At 55.9% G+C, this 19,739-nt stretch overlaps 2 protein-coding genes across 9 annotated transcripts in view; one reads left to right on the top strand and one right to left on the bottom strand.

The window, feature by feature from the left end:
* Positions 1 to 19,739, top strand: part of CARMIL2 (capping protein regulator and myosin 1 linker 2) — a 134,949-nt gene that overhangs the window by 114,145 nt on the left and 1,065 nt on the right. The window contains exons 32-37 of the mRNA XM_073307100.1: positions 167 to 286; positions 8,138 to 8,174; positions 12,002 to 12,073; positions 13,298 to 13,618; positions 16,738 to 16,845; positions 19,288 to 19,404. Coding sequence (XP_073163201.1) covers positions 167 to 286; positions 8,138 to 8,174; positions 12,002 to 12,073; positions 13,298 to 13,618; positions 16,738 to 16,845; positions 19,288 to 19,404 — 775 coding nt within the window. The remainder of the gene's footprint in view (positions 1 to 166; positions 287 to 8,137; positions 8,175 to 12,001; positions 12,074 to 13,297; positions 13,619 to 16,737; positions 16,846 to 19,287; positions 19,405 to 19,739) is intronic.
* Positions 18,183 to 19,739, bottom strand: part of ACD (ACD shelterin complex subunit and telomerase recruitment factor) — a 40,269-nt gene continuing 38,712 nt past the window's right edge. For all 8 annotated transcript variants that reach the window (XM_073307123.1, XM_073307120.1, XM_073307121.1 and 5 more), the window contains one exon: positions 18,183 to 18,506. In XM_073307123.1, the coding sequence (XP_073163224.1) occupies positions 18,347 to 18,506 (160 nt within the window). In that variant the 3' untranslated portion in view covers positions 18,183 to 18,346. The remainder of the gene's footprint in view (positions 18,507 to 19,739) is intronic.

Below are 19,739 nucleotides of genomic sequence, written 5' to 3'. Positions count from 1 at the left end.
TCCCCACGGCTCTACAGGGCTGCTGGGGGCTGGGAAGCCGCCCATACCTGGGCGGGCTCAAAGGTGAAAGCCATGGGGCCTGCCCAGCACAACGGGTGTGGGGGCCCTGGTGACTGTAATGCAGCCACCTGGGCATGCCCCCGGCTTTGTCCTGTTTACCCTTCAGAGGCAGCCCTTTGAGAAGAGTGACGGGGAGATCCCCAACTCCTTTGAGCAGCGCGTCCATGTTATGCTGCACCGGATCGGGGTCACCAAAGTCCTGTCCTCTGAGGGGAAGAAGAAGCAGGTGAGAGGAGACACATACACCCCCACCCTGGTTTTGCTGAGTCACCTTCCCCCTGCTCCTTGTCCTGCCCCACGGAGGATGGCTCTTGAGGTTTTGTGTTCCTCGCCTACAGATGAAGAGTCGGCATTGCATGGAATAACCAGCAGGAAGGTGCTGCTCGGAACCCAGTCCCCATCCCCCCAGCCTTATTGCTGCCCCCTCCTCCCCATTTACATGAGGGGAATGGGCCCCCAATAGGCAAATATCACCAGTATGCTGAACCCTTCACACCCCAGCATTAGAATTTAAACTATGGCAGACTGGCCAAGTGCTCAGAGTAGTGCAATGGCCTGGCACGTGTGCGTACACTGCTGCCTTCTATTGGGTGTAATCGGAACTACAGCTGTGTGACATAGGCCCTCCACTGCCAACAGCTAGTGGTGATTCTCCATTAACTGAGATGGTAGGCAAGCAGGAAGGTGTGAGTTCTGTGCCCTCTGTCACAGTGATGTGGTTACATGCAGTGTAGGGTTAACTGTTTTTGCTACAGCATACTCTCTTCTCGGTGCAAAGGCTTAACGCGCCCATTCACCATTCGTGAAAACAAAAGTGTGGGGACACTGAGAAAGGGATGTGCCAGCAGTGTGACAACTGCTCCAGCTAGCAAAATAATCTAGTGATCCTTTCTGGTCTGAACAAAAATAATGAGGATTCCTTGTGGCACCTTAGAGACTAACAAATTTATTTGGGCATAAGCTTTCATGGGCTAAAACCCACTTCATCAGATGCATGGAGTGAAAAATACAGTAAGCTGGTATAAATATACAGCACATTAAAAGATGGGAGTTTTCCAGTAAGTGGGGGGTCAGTGCTAATGAGGCCAATTCAATTAGGGTGGATGTGGCCCATTCTCAATAGTTGACAAGAAGGTGTGAGTATCAAGAGAGGGAAAATTATTTTTTGTAGTGACCCAGCCACTCCCAGTCTCTGCTCCTTCTGAGATGAGCCCTTTACATGAGCAGTAAATCTCCCAGAGCGTGGTGTGTCCCAGGCAGGCATGAACTCACTGGTTCAGGCAGTAAGTTGTCTGACAGAGCATTTGCTCCATGGCAAACCTGTGGCATGTTAACAGATGGGGACGTTGATACAGCAGAACTGTCTGTAGGACGGATACAGCAACAGCTTTTGGGACCTCACCTAATGCAGAGAGCTGGCATGGGTAAAGCGTTCTGCCATGGAATGAATAATCCTGATGGCTGGTTGTGAGGCTTTGGGGATTCACCCAGCCCAGTGAGGGGTTGTCACCACCTGCCCCGGAGCCCTGGGTGTGTCTGTGCTGGGAAGCTTTGGTTCAGAGCCCCGCCACCAGCAGCATGCTCACAGCACAGTGGGGTCCCCTGGGTTGCTCCTTGTAGGGTGACCCCAACAGCCCTTCTGGTCCCAAGTGCCCCCAAAACTGACTCCCCTGCAGTGGCCCATCCCTCTGACTGTACACTGTCATGGACTCACAGGACTTGTGCTCTCTCTCGGCTCCGTACAGTCCCTGGGAGGAACCCCCTTCAGTGCGACAGCCCTTCTCAGAGGTCCACTCTCTCTTGGGGTTAAGCCGTAGGCTCCTCCACCTTCTGGAACCGCGCCTGTCTCTGCCCTGGGCCCCCTCAGGGAGTCCACTCACTCTGGAACTCTGGGGCCTCCAAACCCAGAGGAAATAATGCGACCCCGATCTCTAGACCGGAGTGACTCTCAGCCAGTGTAAAACAGGAGGGTTTATTGAGCGTCTGAACATAGCCTAGGAGACTCTCTCAGGGCCTCAGGCCTAGCAATACTCAGGACAGTATATCTAGATCTCTCCAGCCTCCAGCTGGGCTCTAGCTGCTCTCTGCTCCCAGCCCTGAGACCCCCTCCTTCCAGCTGGGCATCTGATATCACCATCCCCCAAGTCCTGCTTCTGTCCCAGGTAAACAGGATGCCTGGGCCTCCTCTCCTCTCATCCGACCTTTGTTTTCCCTCTGGCTGGAACCGTCTGGTCAGGTCACCAGGGTTCTCTCTCCGCAGCCCATTGTCTTCACACTAGCTGTGATTCCCAAGCGGGGTCTCCTGGTCACTAGTTGCTGGGGTATCCATTCTCCGGCCCATTTGCTGGCCCTCTATAACAACAAATTCCCACTCCCACCATCTCATTAAACCAGTAGCACACAGGGAAACGGAGTCCCATGCCCTCTTCATGCAAACCATTGAAAACAACAAGAAAACTCCCTGCTTCGTCACACACTCTCAGAGCTGATCCCAAGCTCGCTGCCTCCAAAGAGCCAGTGCACAGACCAGCTAGGTAGCTCAGCTGAGCATGTAACTCCAGCTTGGAGATGGCTTGTAATCAAACGAATATGTATGTTTAACAGAGACCCTAGATTGAAGTGATTTCTGGCTTCGAAAGGGTTATAAACAAAACAGAACAACACACTTTCTAGGGTCTAAAACTGAATTCAGTAAGATGTAGCTTTGCCTAACATTGTTTCTTCCTTACCCCAAGTTGTCAGCAGTCTCCAGTTTGATGGGATTTTCCAGCCAGGACCCAGCCCTCACAGAATCCATGTACTGGTTTCATTGTTCCCTTAGGAGATGAATGACTTGAACGTCCCTTTGCCCCTGCTCCTATTACCCCAATGTCTCTGTTTCAAGAGCCAGGATGGCGTCTTGGGGTGCAGACTCCAGCCCCTGTCATGATCATTAAGCAGTCATCTCCCCCACTTGCTCGCTTTGTTTACCTTCTATGTAAATGTACCTTTCATTGTTCTATGTGGTCAAGCTGGTCAGACAAGTAAATCCCTCTTCCTTTTGTCTAGGGCAAGCTGGGCTTTCTGAACGTATTCCCAGCATGCATCTCTAGCTGTTTGTACGCAGCCTGTCCATACATTGCACAGTGATTATCAGGACCAGCGTGTCACCAGTCAGTGTATGAGACTTCACACGACACCTTTTAAGTACAGATGATGACAATGTGCAGGGCAATGAGTGGGTCAGGCCTGATGTGTCAAGGGATGGTGTGCCCTTTGCCACTTTGCACTGAGGGGTCTGGGGGTGACGCTTGTGTTTAATATACATGGCTAGTGGCTCCAGGTGAGTAAGGTGATATGTAGCTTGAAGCAGGGCCTGTTAGAGGAGAATTCCTGTGGGCTCTTTTTTTAGAGACTCAAGGGGCAGTTTGAGAATCTACTAGGACTCCAGAACCTTGCTTTGTTGTAATGCAGCTGCTCTGATTTTCAGCAATATCCTCTCATTTTGTAAGCATGAATAACTGTGTTTTGCAGCTGCTAATGGCAGGTGTCCAGGTGGATAGCTGAGTGCTGCCTTTTATGTGTGCGGTTTGTTATGGGCATGGGTTACCTAGGGAGGTGGTGGAATCTCCATCATTCAAGGTTTATAAGATCCAGCTTGACAAACACATGTGGGATGATTTAGCTGGGGTTGGTCCTGCTTTGAGCAGGGGGTGGGACTAGATGACCTCCTGAGGTCTCTTCGAACCCTAATCTTCTATAATTCTATGAGTCTGTGACCTGTGAGCACAAATTAAGAGGCTGCATCTCCACTTTGTCCCATGAAAATCTGCAACACCATGTGCCGATATTGACAAGGAAAGTGCCAGCCTACAGGGTTGTCTTGAAAGGCCACAGGGGCCAAGAGCAAAAGGTGAATGGAAGCCTTCTGTGAGCAGAGCCGGTGGGCATCCCCTTGGAAAGGAAATATCCTGTGAGGAGGAGCAGAGAAGCTGTGGGAGCTATGGGGACTCGGCATTGCATTGGCTCAAATGCACAGAATGCTTAATGTGTTTTTCCCCAGCTCTTCCGTGAATATTTCCAACTCTGCTGCGAAAGGCAGGGGATTGTGGGAACAGCTCTCCCTTCCTCCCTCTGGAATTGAGAGAAGCCCTTCATTAAGCATCTGCATTGCTGCTCCTCATTACCACCAAGTACGTATGTGTTGGACAGCCCTATAGGGGATGGAGTGGGGCTGCTTGCTGCAGAGTCATGAGGGCATAAGTGCACAAAATTACAGCTGTGTTCTTTGATGTGAGGTCTTTGGGCAGAGAGGGTGTCTCCCTGCGTGCATCCAGCATGGTGATGCCAATGGGGACCCGTGGGTGCTGCCCCAATATACATGTTAAATGGCAGGTCAGCAGCATGTCCTGACACTGCCCCCAAGCAGGAAGAATGAGTGCATCTTGTGCAGGTTCCATGAGGCAGATTCACATCAGACCTGCTCTCTGCACTGGCTTCCCATAGGAAAAAGAATCCGATTCGAGGTTTCAGTCCTTATCTTCAAGTGGTCCATGCCCAGGATATCTGCTAACATTGTGGGATGAAGATGTCATGGTCAACAACCCTGCTCCTCAGGCACAGTGGAACTCTCTGCCACAAGGGGGAAGCTTGGCTGTGCAGGAGGCAGAACTTTCTTGGGCTTGGTCCTGGAACTCCCCCCAGGAGCTAAGGGTCATCACAAATCTTTCCACCTTCTCCTCCAGTGCCAGCCATGTTTCTTGAACCTTGCCTTTGCCAACATAAACTCAGAGCAACGTATAACATCAAAATGGCCCGACTGAAACAAGGCCCTCCATGGTGCACCTGCCATAGGCCAAGGCTGAGAGAACGAACATGGGACTGATCATAGTCATGTTGCTCAATGCACTACTGGAAGGTGCTCAGGTACCCCTGTGTAGAATGTGAATGCTGTTTTGCATATGATGCTTAGGAAACACACGTTTGATCAGCCTAGGACCAGCAGGTAGAAGTGACCAGTCAGATCTCTGTCCTGGAGCCCATCTAGACCGGTCTGCTGAGGTGTCACGTCTTTGTCTAACCCTTGTATGTGCCCAGGATTTTCCTGAGAGTCTTTAGAGCAACAGTAGGTCATCCTGCTAGCTAACTGCCTCCCATGGCTGGCTTCCTCTTTAATATGGCAGCACAGCCATGGTCCTGCTGAGATCATGCATGAATGCCACCGGTGCCATGCCAACTGCCTTGATCACATTCAGGTTCAGCCATAGGCGCCAACTTCCCCTCTGCCCCTGTCCACCCCTGCACCACCCTTGCCCCGCCCCAATTCCGCCCCCTTCCCCCAAGTCCCTGCCCCTGCCCCACCTCTTTTCTGCCTCCTCCCCCGAGCGTGCCACATCCCCACTCCTCCCCCTCCCTCCTGGAAAGTCCTGAGTGCCACCAAACAGCTGGTAGGCGGTGGGCGGGAGGCGCTGAGAGGGGGAGGAGCAGGGACGCAGCGCGCTTGTGGGAGGAGGAGGAGATGGGGGCTGGGGGAGCTCGGCTGACGGTGGGTGCGGCGCACCTGCTAATTTTTCCCCATAGGTGCTGCAGCCCTGCAGCACCCATGGAGTCGGCGCCCATGGGTTCAGCCCTCAGCCTCCTGGCATGTTGGCAGCATGGCCTGTGGCTGGGGAGAGGTTAGGCAACCCTGACTCATCATGAGCTGATGATCTGCTGCAGAGCTGGAGGGGCAGGGAGCAGCAGGGGCTACTCTTCCCTCCTTTCCTGTGTGCCCAGGGGGAGGCAGGCCCCGGCGCTGGTTGCTTGAACGTTCCCAAGGCTGATCTTTCCGGATGCCTGATTCCCATAAGCGCATCAGCTGCCTTTCTGTAGAGATACCTGCACCTCCCCGAGAGCTGCCCCTGTGTTTTTGCTATGGAATTCCCTCTTCGGGAGCACTAGTATTGCCCTTGTGTCGGAAGGCCTCGTTATGTAGCATGGGCTGCCACAGGGCCAATGCCCATAGAGTAGATGGTCCCATGAGAACACACAGACAGCTGGGAAAGGCTAGTCCATGCCAGCAGCTAGGGTAGAATTGTTCCCTGTGGGCCATTCTCCAGGTCTTTGCGCTACCCAGTTCTAGATGACTCAAGCAATGGAGTTTCCACCTCTCCTCGTAGGAGATCATTTCACAGCTTGTTTTTCCTTTGCTCCATCTCATGCCCTCGCTCTCTGCAGTGCCCCCTCGGGCCAGCCCATGAACTCCTCTGCTGTCGCGGGGCCTGATTCAGAGCTGGAGGAAGTTGGCAGGAAGAATCCCATTGAGATGAGTGGGTTCCCGGTGTAGAAATGCCTCTCATGGGCAGTTCTTAGGCCCTCCCACTCACAGCTATAGTCAGTGACTTTACAGTGATGGTTGTTCCTTCACCTTGCCTCCTCCCTCACTCCCCTTTCTTGACTGCTTAGCTCTTTGGGATTGCCTGGTGGCGTGACCAAGGCCAGTATTCTCAGAGCAGCCTCACCGGTGTCCCATGCTGACAGACTGTCGCCTCACTGCTCCTGGGTGGCGATGCCCCTGCACTGGGTTTTGATGTTACCCTGAGCACATTGCAAACCTGCCTCTGCCCACAGTCACTGCCAATCTCATGGGCTGTGGCTGCTGCCCCGCTCTGTGCATCAGCCTGTCCCCTCACTGTGGGTTGAACTGCACTGGCCCAGACTGGCCTCTTTTATTTCCTACTTGTGTTTCTAATCCCTCTAAATCCCTCCGCACTATTTCAGCCCTACCCCCAGTCAAGTGGTACTGTCCGCAGGTGTCATTGATGGGCTGTCGGGTCACTCTAATGGTAGCACTTCCCCTGTCTCAGTGCCGTGCGCAGAGCACCATCCTCCTCTGGTTCCCAGTCCATGGGCCCGGTCTCTTCTCCACCCCTCTCTGACGTCACATTCTAGGAAGCACTTGCCAGGTGATGCAGCAAATGCTCAGTTCCTTCTTGCCGCCCGTGAAGGTGCGTTGGAACTGTGCTGCTCCAGCTTTGCTGTAGCTCGTCCCCAGAACTTTTCATTCGTTCAGTGCTAGTACCTGTCGTTAGTTCGCTGTTAGTTAGTTCATTTAGTTAGAGTACCCAGGCCGGGGCATGCCCTGTGCCCCGGCTTTTAAGGCGGGCGACACTTGTAGGCGATCTGTGCCAAGGAGTGATCCACACGCAGACTGTTTACGCTGTTTGCTGAGATATTTGCAAGTTGTTTAAACCTCGGACTAAGAGAGAAAGAGACATTGGGCTCCGGGCCGTTCTCATGGAGTTGGCGCTGACCCCGGCTCCGGCGCGCCGCTCCGAGTCGGCACAACGGCATCGGTGTGCGGCGACCTCCCGGTGCCTTTGACTAGTCAGCACCGCTCCTCATCTACGGGGCAGAAGAAGGTTAAGAAAGTGCCTTCTTCGCAGCAGCACCAAGGTAAACCAGGGGCAGAGACTAGACCCAGGTCAGGCAGTCCTTGATCCCCTCTGGCCTCTAGGCCTCTGATTCATCTAGTCCAGCCCCCTGCTCAAAGCAGGACCAATCCCCAACTAAATCATCCCAGCCAGGGCTTTGTCAAGCCTTAAAAATATCTAAGGAAGGAGATTCCACCAGCTGCCTAGGTGACGCATTCCAGCGCTTCCCCACTCCCTGGAAAGTCGCCGCCTCCTGCATGCTCGGCTGCTGGGCCAGATGCTTACACCCGGACTGAGTGGAGTTGGGGGAGGCCGTGGCTGGATGGAGAGTTTGGCTTCTTCCATCCCAACAACATTTCAGGTGAAGATCATGGAAATGAGCTGCTGGGGAAAGTTTCCCCTGGTCCCATTCGGCCTGCATCCCCAGGCTCAGGAAGGATGGTTTCCTAGCGTGGGTTTGCTGATGCTTTAGCCGGTTCCGTTGGAAATGTCCCAGCCAGTGTGGTGTCCAGGAAGTCTCTGCTGCCATGGGGGATTTCCATCCCGTTCAGCCTCAGCTGTCCCTTTCTTCGTTTTCTCCCTGTAGTTCAGACCCCGGTTAGCAGTATCAGCAGTCCCGGGCGGGAGGGCGTGTTTTAGCAGGAGGTTCTGCCTGTGATGGGGTTTTCTTTCCGTTTGTTTTGCAGAGCAAAGAAGGAGAGATCAAAAAAGCTGGTTCAGATGGTAAGTGACATCGGATGCATCCTACCTCTTGCCAGTCTTCATCAGGGCCACTGGGCCTCAGGCCAAGGCTATAGGAGCCCAGAGAAGGCGTCAGGGCCCGGACAGTCTCTGGCAGGGGTTGGTGCAGAGAAATGCTAAGCACTCTGCAAAGACATTAAAACATATGCAAGCAGCATTTCTCTCACTGGGGAAGAGCTGCCATTATTTGCCTTGCCTGGCATTGCAAGCCCTTTTTCCTGCAAGGTCTTGGCCAGTTGAATATCCTAGGGCAGAGTTGGGCAAACTAGGGCCTGCGGACCACATCCGGCCCGCAGGACCCTCCTGCCCAGCCCCTGAGCTCCTGGCCCGGGAGGCTAGCCCCCGACCCCTCCCCTGCTGTTCCCCCTCCCCCTCCCCCACCGCCCGCGCGGTGCTGTGGGCAGCCGGGCAGCGCAGTTGCAGAGCCGCGGCCTGACTCGGTGCTCTGGGCGGTGTGACTATAGCACCTCCGGGCACGGGGGTTGGACAGGGGGCCCGGGGTTTGGAGCGGTGGTCGAGGGCGTGGATAGAGGGCGGGGCAGTCAGAGGGCGGGGAACAGGGGGGTGGATGGGGCAGGGGTTCTGGGGGGGGCAGTCAGGAAGGAGAAGGGGGGTTGGATAGGGCAGCAGGGGGCCCCCGGTGCCCAGGGGGCCCCCGGTGCCCACCCCCGCCTTGGGTAGCCCTCCTCTACGACAACCTGCTGCTTCAAACAGCAGTGGCGGCCTGTGCTAGCTTTCTGGGGAGTGCACAGTGGAGTAGCAGAGATGAATCGGGGGAGATCCCTTCTCTAAGCGCTACTCCTGCCAGCTACGCTGCGCTCTCTAGTCCCAGCACAGAAGCAGGCTAGGTCCATAGGTGAGTCCTCTGCCAGTACTGTGGGGGTTTAGCTCTGGAGGTGATTCCTGTAGAGGTCTAGGCTCAGGCTCACTCTCCCTGTCCCGTGGCCATCAGCCTCGCTGCAGTCCGCCTGCGTAGTGCTGGGCAGATCAGATCTCCAGCTGGAGACAGGCCGGAATTCCCCCTTCTCTACAATAGGCCTGGGGCATTCCTGGGGGAAGGGGCTTCCACTTCCTGACCTCTCCAGTACTGGCCAGAGCCAGCGTGGCAGACTCTGGTCCCCGGGCAACACAAATTTAGGTTCAAAACTTTTTTTTAAATTTTTTTTGGACAATTAATTTTTTTGGAAATGATCGCAAACGCTTTTGTGTTGGTCAAAAATGCATTTTCCACCTCGAGCCAGGGCTGGAAAAATGACCAGCTCTCTGGCGAATTGTGTCCTAGGCCTCAGAATTTACAAACAGCCGGAAAGAACGTGAGATCCTGAAGGGCCACTGCCAGCTAAGGGCCAGAGCCTGCTCCCTCTGAAGCCAGGGGCAGAACTCCTCTTGACCGGCCCAGCAACAGGAGCGGGCCCTGAGCAGTCATTTCACGCCCCCCCCCCCCCCGAGCCTCAGTTCACAAACTTCAAAGTGGAGCTAACAATATTGAGCTCCTGTGTAAATGTGCTTTGAGAGCAAACGCTGAGAAGTGCCTGGCGTAGAGTGACCGGAAGTCCTGATTTGATAGGGACAGTCCCGATTTGTGGGTGTTTTTCTTATATGGGCTCTTATTACCCCCCCACCCCCGTCCTGACTTTTCACACTTGATGTCTGGTCACCCTAGCTTAAAAGTGCCAGAGACGAGCCCGTGCCCGTAACTTTGTGCTCAGCCAGGGTAAGCCCTAGGGGCCAGCTGGGGACAAGCCAGTACGCCGGCCCCTAGGGCATCCCACGGGAAGAAGCGCACACCGGCTATCTCAACGTTCCCAAGCTGAGCAGCTGCTAGCTCCCCTGCTGCAGGAGGAGGCAAGAGTGCACATAAGACTATGGAGGTGAATTTCACAAGAAGCCCGTCCCCCAGAGGCGGGAGGGTTCACATGCCACACTCCAGCAGCGCCAGCCAGGCGGGGGGAAATCCCTGGCTCTGCACCAAGGCCTGATGTCATGAGTCTGAAGTACCAGCCGGGAGAGCGTGCAGCCAGGTGCGACCAGTAGTGTCACATGGGACTAGCTCGAGTGCTGTCGTTGCACCAGTTGAATGGCCCGTGTGGACACACTTGCACCAGCATAAGGCTTGGGTTTGGCGTGGCTTTTCCAAGTGCCATAAACTAAACCAACAAAAAGGCCCCTTACACCAGACTGTGTCCCCGCGGGGGTGGAGGGTGGTTATACCGCGTAACTGAAGTGGTTTCAAGTCACTGTGTAGCATATGCCCATGCAAGGGCCCAGTGCAGGCCTCAGCCGAACTATGAGGCGCTTGCAGGGGGCCAGTTCCACGCTCCCCATGGCGGCTCCGGTGCCTGATCACATCAGACCCCTGAGCACACACAGCTCCAACCAAAGCCAGTGAGCACCGGGCTGCTCAGGGCTTCTGAAAACCAGGCCCCAAGTTTCCCCCCACCCCAGTATCTAAGGTCAATGTTTCCCTGCGACTAGGTAAACCCGTTTCTCAGTTATCCCCCTGCGCTCAGGCTCCCGGGCTCAGGAGGGGCACTGCCTCCTGGCTTGATTTTCCAGGGGGTCCGGCACCTGAGCGCTCCTATAGGCAGCATGGCTGTGGTGCTGCATTATTGGGGCCAGCCCCCGGCCCTTGCTAAGGAGCAGGGTAGGGTTGGAAGGGAAGGGTTTGCAATCCATGGAGTGGGGGTTCTCAAACTGGGGGTCAGGACTCCTCGGGGTCACAAGGCTATTACGGGGATGGGGGGTGTCACAAGCTGTCAGCCTCCACCCCAAACCCTGCTTTGCCTCCAGCATTTATAATGGTGTTAAATATAGTAAAAAGTGTTTCTAATTGGAGGGGGTCACCCTCAGAGGCGTGCTGTGTAAAAGGGGTTGCCAGTAAAAATGTTTGAGTACCACTGCCATAGAGAGTGTAAAGTGCAGTTCTGCTTTCAGCAATGCCTGTCTTTGAAAACCCCCAGAGCTCTTCCTTACAGCCCAGATCTGCTCCCCCCAGTCCCAGTCCCAGCTGCTGTGTCTAAGGGCTTGTCTGCATGGGAAGTTTGTGAGCAGCAAGCAAGGGTGTGTCCATGGGAGATTGGGCAGGCGGGGGGTCAGCTCACGCTAGTGGGGCGTAGCTCGTGGCTGTCTAGCGACATCAGAGCTTGCTGCCTCAAGTGCTCAGATTACGTGTGTCCGCCCAGCCAAGGGAGGCCATTTCCTTTCATGCAGCAAGAACGGAATTGTTTGTTACCCTGCAGTTACCCCTTTGCACATCCACTGAAGACCAAGGGTGGGGGGTGTAGAGAGAGTGAGTGAGTGCGTGCGCGCGGAGTGGGGGGGCACTGCAGGATCTTTGTTACTGGGAACAATGTGTGAGAGGCAAGAGCCTGGCGTGGCTCACATCTGGGGTTGCCAACTCTGACAAACCAGCACAGGAGATTTTTTTTCCCCCAACATAACAGAATATCATTTTCTTAAACTATCCTATTAAAATCTCCCAGATTGCTTTCAGTAGTCACCGGGAGATCGATGCCGATTCCAGGAGACTCCAGGCCAAACCCTACTCACACCCCAGGGGAGCCTGCAGGGCTGGCAGCAAAGGGACCCTCACATCTTACCTATAAACAGGCTGCGGGGCTCCTGGTGGCCATTAAGCACAGAGCCCATTTCTGGAGGCCCTGTCAGAGCAGGGCAGTCAGTTGCTTTCAGCCCAGCGGCTTCACAGCTCCTTCCTTGGGCTCAACCCTACAATTGTGTGGTTGGGGGCGAGGGGAAGGTCCCCTGAGTGTTCAGTGCTGCTCCCTGAATGCAGATGTTTGTGTTTCCAGGAGACATCATGGACAGCTCGGCAGGCTCCCCTCCCCTCGCCTTGAAATCTCGCGCACACTCCATGTCCACAGGTAGGTCTCTCCTTGCAGGCACCTTAGAATCATAGAATATCAGGGTTGGAAGGGACCTCAGGAGGTCATCTAGTCCAACCCCCTGCTCAAAGCAGGACCAACCCCAACTAAATCATCCCAGCCAGGGCTTCCGGAGCTGGATGGGGGTGGCCATGGGGACCTCAAGGGGAGAGCTGTGTGGGCCGAGCAGGGGCAGCATGCTCAGTGCCAGCCATCCCAGTGGTAGCACCAGATGGGGGGATGTGGGGGAGCCTGCCCTGCCCTGCCAGGCGCAGACAGGTCCTTGGGCACAACGTGACCTGTTCTGCCGGGACAGGCTGGAAGCCGAGCCTTGCTCCTGTCCTGCACAGCTACCTGGGACTGTACCCACAGCTCCCACGGGCTGGGGGATGAGAGGCTAAAGCCACCCTTTGGAAAATAGGGCCCTCCCATTGCCCCTCCCCAGCCATGCACCGTGGGGCTGTGCGTGGACTGCAGCCCAGCCCTACAGGACATGCCCAGCCACATTAGTTGGGGGCGCTTGGCTGATTGCCCCCAGGCCAGAGTACTTAGCTTGTGGCACAGGGGTTGGTGTCCGTCCCGTGGGGACGCCTTCTCCGCCTCCCAGACCAACTTGGCTGTAGTGATGGTGCATGAAACCCAGGAAGGCCAGTTCACTCCTCACTAGCACTAGAGGCCACAATACTGAAATCTCTCCTCCCAGTAAAGAGACGTTAAAGAACAGGTCCTGTGTAGAATGGGCTTGTGAGATGTCGGGGGGGAGGTGTGGGCAGGACTTGGCCCAGGCTATGCCCCTTGGCGCGTGTCCCTTCTCTCGGCAAGCACAGCCTGCTGGGCCCTGTGGGTGGAGCGTGTGCTGCCGTTGTGCTGGGCACAGCAGGGTAACGACTTCAAGTGGTGACTGGGTGCTAGAAGGGGGCTGGGTTTTCCAATGGCTCGAGACACCTGGGTCTCCCTCCAGCCTCTCGGGAAGAATCATGCACTGGTTCCATCAGGCTGGGATGACATGCTCCAAGGCTCCTCCTGGAGGAGTGTATTCCTCCCGATGGGTTGTGAGGAGTAGTGCTTTGAAGATGTGAGGCTGGTGTTACTGGGATGACGGCCTGTACTACAGTCAGGGCTGGAACTGGGCCAGGGCATGAAAAGCAGGGCCTGCCTCCCTCTGCTGATCCACTGAGCCAGGAGTGGGGCCAACTTACGTCTCTCCCTTGCTTTCCCATTCAGACCCATCTGCGCGAAGTGGCCCTGCCGACGCAGCGGGCCGAGCGGCAGCCGAGCCCAGCCGCGGGCCCAACGACGTGCGGCTCTCCTGGAAGGCCCTGGGGAAGCAGCTGAATGCCGAGCTCAAGGGCAAGTGTTCTGAACTCCATTCTTCCCCCAGGCGCTCCTTTGTCGTTCAAGAGCAGAGCAGCCCCACGGAGCAGCAGGTCCGAGAGAGCTGGAGCAGCAGCTTGCCCAGGACTGGGAGGAGCACGCCTGCCCCTGCACCAAGGAGAACGAGCAACGCGGGCGCTAGCAGGGACACCGTAGATGCAGTCGCTGCCGGTATGGGATGTGGGAGCGTCTTGGGGCTCAGTGAAGGATGTAATTCTGCATCTGTTGTGGGCCCGAGTTAAGAAGTTCAGGGAGTGGGAAGTTTCAGAGTAGCAGCCGTGTTAGTCTGTATTCGCAAAAAGAAAAGGAGGACTTGTGGCACCTTAGAGACTAACCAATTTATTTGAGCATGAGCTTTCGTGAGCCACAGCTCACTTCGTCGGATGCATACCATGGAAACTGCAGCAGACTTTATATACACACAGAGATCATAAAACAATACCTCCTCCCACCCCACTGTCCTGCTGGTAATAGCTTATCTAAAGTGATCATCAAGTTGGGCCATTTCCAGCACAAATCCAGGTTTTCTCACATAAATTGCTTAGTCTCTAAGGTGCCACAAGTCCTCCTTTTCTTTTTAGGGAGTGGGAGCTGGCTGGGGTGCCAGAGCAGGCAGCCCCATCCTGGGATTTTCCTGGGTCCTGCCCGCGCTGCAGGTCGCGGGCTGCACTGAAGCAGAGCCCGAGGCAGAGTGGGACCGAGCAAGCCCTTGGACAGCTGTGGGGGCGAATAAAAAGTGCGTGGTTCTCGTGTCTGAGATCTCGCTCTTGGGCTTCCAGACCCTGGAAAAGGGTTTTCCAGAGTTCCTGCCCCTGAGCAGCACAGAGCTGAGGGCTCCCCCGGGGGGGCCCTGTCGCAGGTCCGGTTCAGGATAGCCCCACAACCTCTGGCTTCGCTCCCGCTCGCTCAGTAAACACACAAACTGAGATGTTGACGCACGGATACCCAGCTGTGTCCAGCAGCCAGCGGGGAGAGGCTGACACAGGGTTGGGGCGCGCCGTGTGGCTGACTAGTGTTGGGGGGCACAGTGAGACTGACAGAGGGGAAGCCCACACTCAAAGGAGCGTGAGTGCTGGGTGCGTTTGGTGAGGAGGGAGGTGCCTGGGCTGGGAGGGGGAGAGTTCCTGTCAACCCGGCATTCCAGACGCTCCCTGGCTGACGTGCCACTGGGCCCCACGGTGGGACTGTGGCCCGTCCTGCTCTGCTTTCAGTCAGTGCTTCTAGTGATGGTTACCTGCCCACTGCTTTTGTTCCAGCTGGGCAAGCAAATGACTTTCCAGCAATAACGGCCCCTGTAAATTCTTCCCTCGGCGTGACCGTGGAAGTTTCACCACCACCAAATTGGATCCAGATTCCTCCTGGTCACAGTTCTCTTCTCCCATCCGCCTGCCAAGAGGCAGAATAGCCTGGGGCTAGGACATGGGATTGAGTACTCCTCTTTCCCTGTACCCCCCTCCCCTGGGCTGTCTCTGGTTCTCTCGCTTGTGCCAGGCCTCGGGTTGGCCAAGGACAGAGCCCCGTGACTAAAAGGGGACAAGGTTTTGCCCTGCTCCTGCTCCCCCCACCCCACCCGCCATTCGAACAGTGCCATGCAGTGCCTACAGGATGCTTATTCCCTTCCCTGGCTGTACTCTGGGGCCTGTAGCAGTAACTCCCCTAGTGCAGAGATAGCTTATGGCCCTGGAGAGCCATCGCCTCAGGCAATGGTAGTGAGGCTGACAGACGCAATCGCCCATCAACCTCGCATGCAGAGTGTTCTCACCCCGAGCCAGGTAGCTCTCCAGCCAGTGCAACTTGCCTCAGCCTTGGCATCGAAACAGGGGAGTTCAGTGCTGCTCTGGGCTTGGTGGGGCATTGGGTCCAGGGCCCGGGTGCTCAGTTAATAAGGAGAATGATGGGTTTGGTGACTGCTGGCCCATCAGCTGCAGCGTGGGAGCAGAGAGTCCAGTTCCCTCAGTGTCCCTAGTGATACCCCAGCCAGTCCCATTGACCGTCAGTGACGCTATAGACTCTAGTTCCCTCGGCTGGGACTGGGTGGGCCCTGCAGAGACCGTGGACGGACGTGAAAAGCAGCAACCCCTGCTTGTAGGCCCTGCCCACGCACAGTGCTGGCACTGGTTCCAGTGATGTTGGATATAGGGCAGGGGCGGGCAAACTTCTTGGCCCGAGGGCCACATCGGGGTTGTGAAACGGTATGGAGGGCCGGGTAGGGAAGGCTGTGCCTCCCCAAACAGCCTGGCCCCTGCCCCCTAACCGCCTTCTCCCACTTACTGCCTCCCTCAGAACCCCCGACCCATCCAACCCCCCCTGACCCCCCTCTCCCGGGACCCCCACACCCCTATCCGCGCCCCTGGGATCCCAACCCATCCAACCCCCCCGCTCCCTGTCCCCTTACTACCCCGACACCTATCCACACCCCTGCCCCCTGACAGGACCCCACCCCCAATCCAACCCCCCCGTCTCCTGACCGCCCCCCTGAACCTCTGCCCCATCCAACTACCCCCCCTGACTGCCCCCCTCTCCCTTACCATGCCACTCAGAGCGGCAGGACAGGCTTATTGGAAAGCCTGGGAGGTGGGTGGGCACAAGCCGCATGGCTGGCACAGCGGCGGAGAAGGAGAGACAGCGGGGGAGGGGCCGGGGGCTAGCCTCCCGGGCCGGGAGCTCAGGGGCTGGGCAGGATGGTCCCACGGGCCGTAGTTCGCCCACCTCTGATATAGGGCAAGCCCCTGTGTGGCCACTTCTACTCCTGTTAAGTGAAGTTAGGTAAATTAACCGGAAACCTGATTCACCTGGTGCCAGTGGGGTGTGCGGAGCAGCTGCTAGGTCCTGCAGGCAGCAGGGCTGGGCTCCGTCCCTGGCTGCGTGCAGAGTAGCCGAGAGCCACGTGTTGCCAGCAGGGGCATTCCAAACCCTTTCGCAGTGGGTGCCTGGGGTCTGGCTGGTGGCAGGGCGGCTCGGGCTGTGTCCTGGTTGTTTCTCCCTTTGCATTGGTCCCAGAAAGGCCTCAGCAGCAGCCCTGCAAGCTGGATTCAGTTCTGCTTTGCAGGCATTGGAGTGGGCGGGTTCCCTAGTTGCTCCCACCCCTGCGCAGGGGCGGCTTGTTCATGCAGCCGGAGTGGGCTCAGAAGGGGTTAATGTTTGTGGCACAGCAAAAGGAAAGCCAGGATGCCAGGTTAGCGTGACCCAGGCGGTGAATCCCCCCGAGGGTGGACTGGCAGCAGCAGAGTGACAGAGCAGGCTCCGCTCGAGGCAGCCGCTTCTCTGAGACAGTCTCCTCTTCTTTTCAGACAATCGCCTGAAACCCAAGCCTCGGCTGAAAAACGTGGCCACCAGGCGCGCCGTTTCCGTTCACGAAGAACAGCTCAGGGAGCAGGGCTGCGTGGCTTCTCTGGAGAGTGAGTGTGGGGAGCGCCCTGGGGCCCGAGCTCCTCCTGGTGTGGGAGCTCCCTACATGGGGGCAGGACAAGAAGCAGTGGGGTTAAATTGCAGCAAGGGCCGTTTAGGTTGGACATTCTGTCAGGGCGGGTCAGCACTGGAACAAATTGCCTAGGGAGGTTGTGGCATCTCCTTCATTGGAGATTTTTAGGAGCAGGTTAGACAAACCGCTGTCAGGGATGGTCTAGGGAGTACTTAGTCCTGCCGGGAGGGCAGGGGCCTGGACTAGAGACCTCTCGAGGTCCCTTCCGGTCCTACGAGTCTATGGTTCTGACCTGGTGTAATTCCTGCGCACCTAAATGAAATGCTCCTGAACTGGCAGAGGCATGCTGGGCCTGAAACAACAGGGGCTGATTTTCCCACAGGGTAGCAGTGCCCAAGGGTACCTAGCTGTGTGAATGCAAAGTGGGTAGCTGGGTGCCCCATGACCCAGCAGCGCACGCATTTACCCCGCTCCCCCGGGTACAGTGACGGTCACTAGCGCAGCAGAGCTGCTCCCCAAGCGTCTGTGGCTTTGTGCCCTGAGCCAGCATCTGCCAGCGCAAACAGCTCTGAAACCTGTGCGGTTTTTGTTGTTGTTGTTGGGTTTTTTTTAAAAAGGCAGGTCACTCAGCGGAGCTCAGAAACGCGCCAGATAAGGTGCCCAGCCTAGGGGACGTTTTGCTCGCGCCCAGCAGCGACACTCACTTGGTTTGTAACTAGTATCAGAGGGGCAGCCGTGTTAGTCTGGATCTGTAAAAGCCACAGAGACTCCTAGGGCACCTAATAGACTAACAGACGTACTGGAGCATAAGCTTTCAGGGGTGAACACCCACTTTGTCGGATAAAGTCTATAAGGTGCCCCAGGCCTCTTTGTTGGTTTGTAACTGCGCTCTGAAACCTTGTGTGTGTAACCCATGGGCCTAATAGGGCGATATCTCTTTACGAGACCCATTGTGGGAGGCAGGAGTGAGCTGTGTCTGGGTCATTGTTGCTAGGCAGATTGAGCATGCCACATCCAGAAGCTTCTGGAATTGGGGGTGGTAGTTTTGGGTCTGGTCCCATAGGGTTCCTGTTGTGGGGTCAGACTCCCTGCGAGCGAGCGATTTGTAACCTTTGGTGGGCTAGAGTTCACTTCATTACCCTCCTCCAGTGCCAACAAAAACCCCCACTCCCCCAGAAAGTAGCTGGAGCCCCAGAGGTCAGTCTAGAAGGATTTTCAGCAAGGACTGCACAGGGTCAACCTCCCCACATTCAAGTCCCAAAAGGAACTAAAGAGGAATTTAATTAAGTAACTTTATAAAATCTTATGATAAACAAATCTATTTTTTATGACATGACATGGCTATGTTATAACCCACAGACATTACCTTCACAGTTATACATAAATAAAAACAACAAATTAAAATCTGAACAGTTTAGTCCCCACAGAAATACAGCGAGAAGAACCTGAGAGTTCCCAAAAGCTTAGGTTTTGTTCACCTAAGCCTCAGAGTCTTTGATAACCAAATCTAGACAGTTTGCTGAGTCTAAAACATCTTCCCTCCCCTTGCTTGTAGGAATCTTCAGTTGGAATCCAGGCAGACTCGTCCCCCGCAGAAAGCACTGCGAGCCAGTCAGCTGACTGTTTAAATCTAGACACGTAACTGAGTGGTTGGTTAAGGAAAACCCTGTTACAAGAAAATACAAAGCTGAGAATAGTAAAATAGAAATGACTCTTTCCCCCATCACATTTAAAGAAAAGCTGGTGCCTCAGACTAGTTGAGACAAGTTAACAGGAACAGTTTGACTAAAATCAAAACAACATTCCACACGGACAATTAAAACAGAAGTGATTTTTCCCTCCCAGTTTCCCTGGCTATAATGTGCCTTGCCCAGGCTTCCCTGTTAGAGGGGTCACAAGACCACGAACCGGCTACAACACGCTTCAGCGTTTGGGCCACCAGCCTGCTTCCTGCTCAGCTTCTCCCAACTCACCCGGGGCCCGTGACCTTCTACAAAGCCGCCGTCCTGACCGCTCGCCCGCAGGGAGCCTGAGCCTGAGCCTGCACCAGGGACCCTGGGGGAGCAGACCCAAAACTACCACCCCCCATTCCAGAAGCTTCTGGATGTGGCATGCTTAATCTGCCTAGCAACAGTGACCCAGACACAGCTCACGCCTGCCTCCCCCAATGGGTCTCGTAAAGAGAGATCGCCCTATTAGGCCCATGGGTTACATGCCCGTGCACCCCTTCAAGCCTGCCAGACCCCACCTGCGAGCTCCAAGAAGAAAGGGGCCAGAGCCCACTTCAAATCTGCTTCAGTGCTGTTGACATTGGTGCTGCAACAGCAGGAATAGAGGTGGCCTAGGCTCCTGCACGGGCCCCGGGCCCCGCCAGTGGGCCCCCCCAGCTGGTAACATCCCACTGCTGTATTTCCTCCAGGTGTAAAAATCCCCCTGCGCCTACAGCGCTCGCCAGTCCTGAAACGGAAACCTCAACCCAACTCCCTGGCGGATGTGGCAGGGAGCAGCACACCCAGCCCCCTGGCAGCACTGAAGGGTAAGGATGGGCTAGCCCTACAGCATGGGCATGGCACTTGCACCAACTCAGAGCCCTTTCCCCTTCCGCATTGCCCCGGCACCTCCTGCAGGCCCGGTCCACTCCTCTTCCCTACACCTGCGTGCTGCCCCCTGCCTGATCCTGCTCTCCCCCCGACTAATGTGAGGTGGGAGTGGCCACCCTGAGGCCAGTGCAGTTACACTGGTGTAAAGGGGAGAATCTGGCCCTGTGGGGACAGGTGCACAGAGGTTAAAGCAGCCAGACAGGCCTCTCCCCTCCTGCTGAGCTGCAGCTCCCGGCTCCCTTTGTTGCTCTACAGTTAGTAATGCTGTTGT

Source organism: Lepidochelys kempii, chromosome 12, assembly GCF_965140265.1.
Source record: "Lepidochelys kempii isolate rLepKem1 chromosome 12, rLepKem1.hap2, whole genome shotgun sequence".
Taxonomy (NCBI): Eukaryota; Metazoa; Chordata; order Testudines; family Cheloniidae; genus Lepidochelys; species Lepidochelys kempii.
Note: the sequence above shows the minus strand (reverse complement) of the source record. Positions and strands in the feature narration are given on the sequence as shown.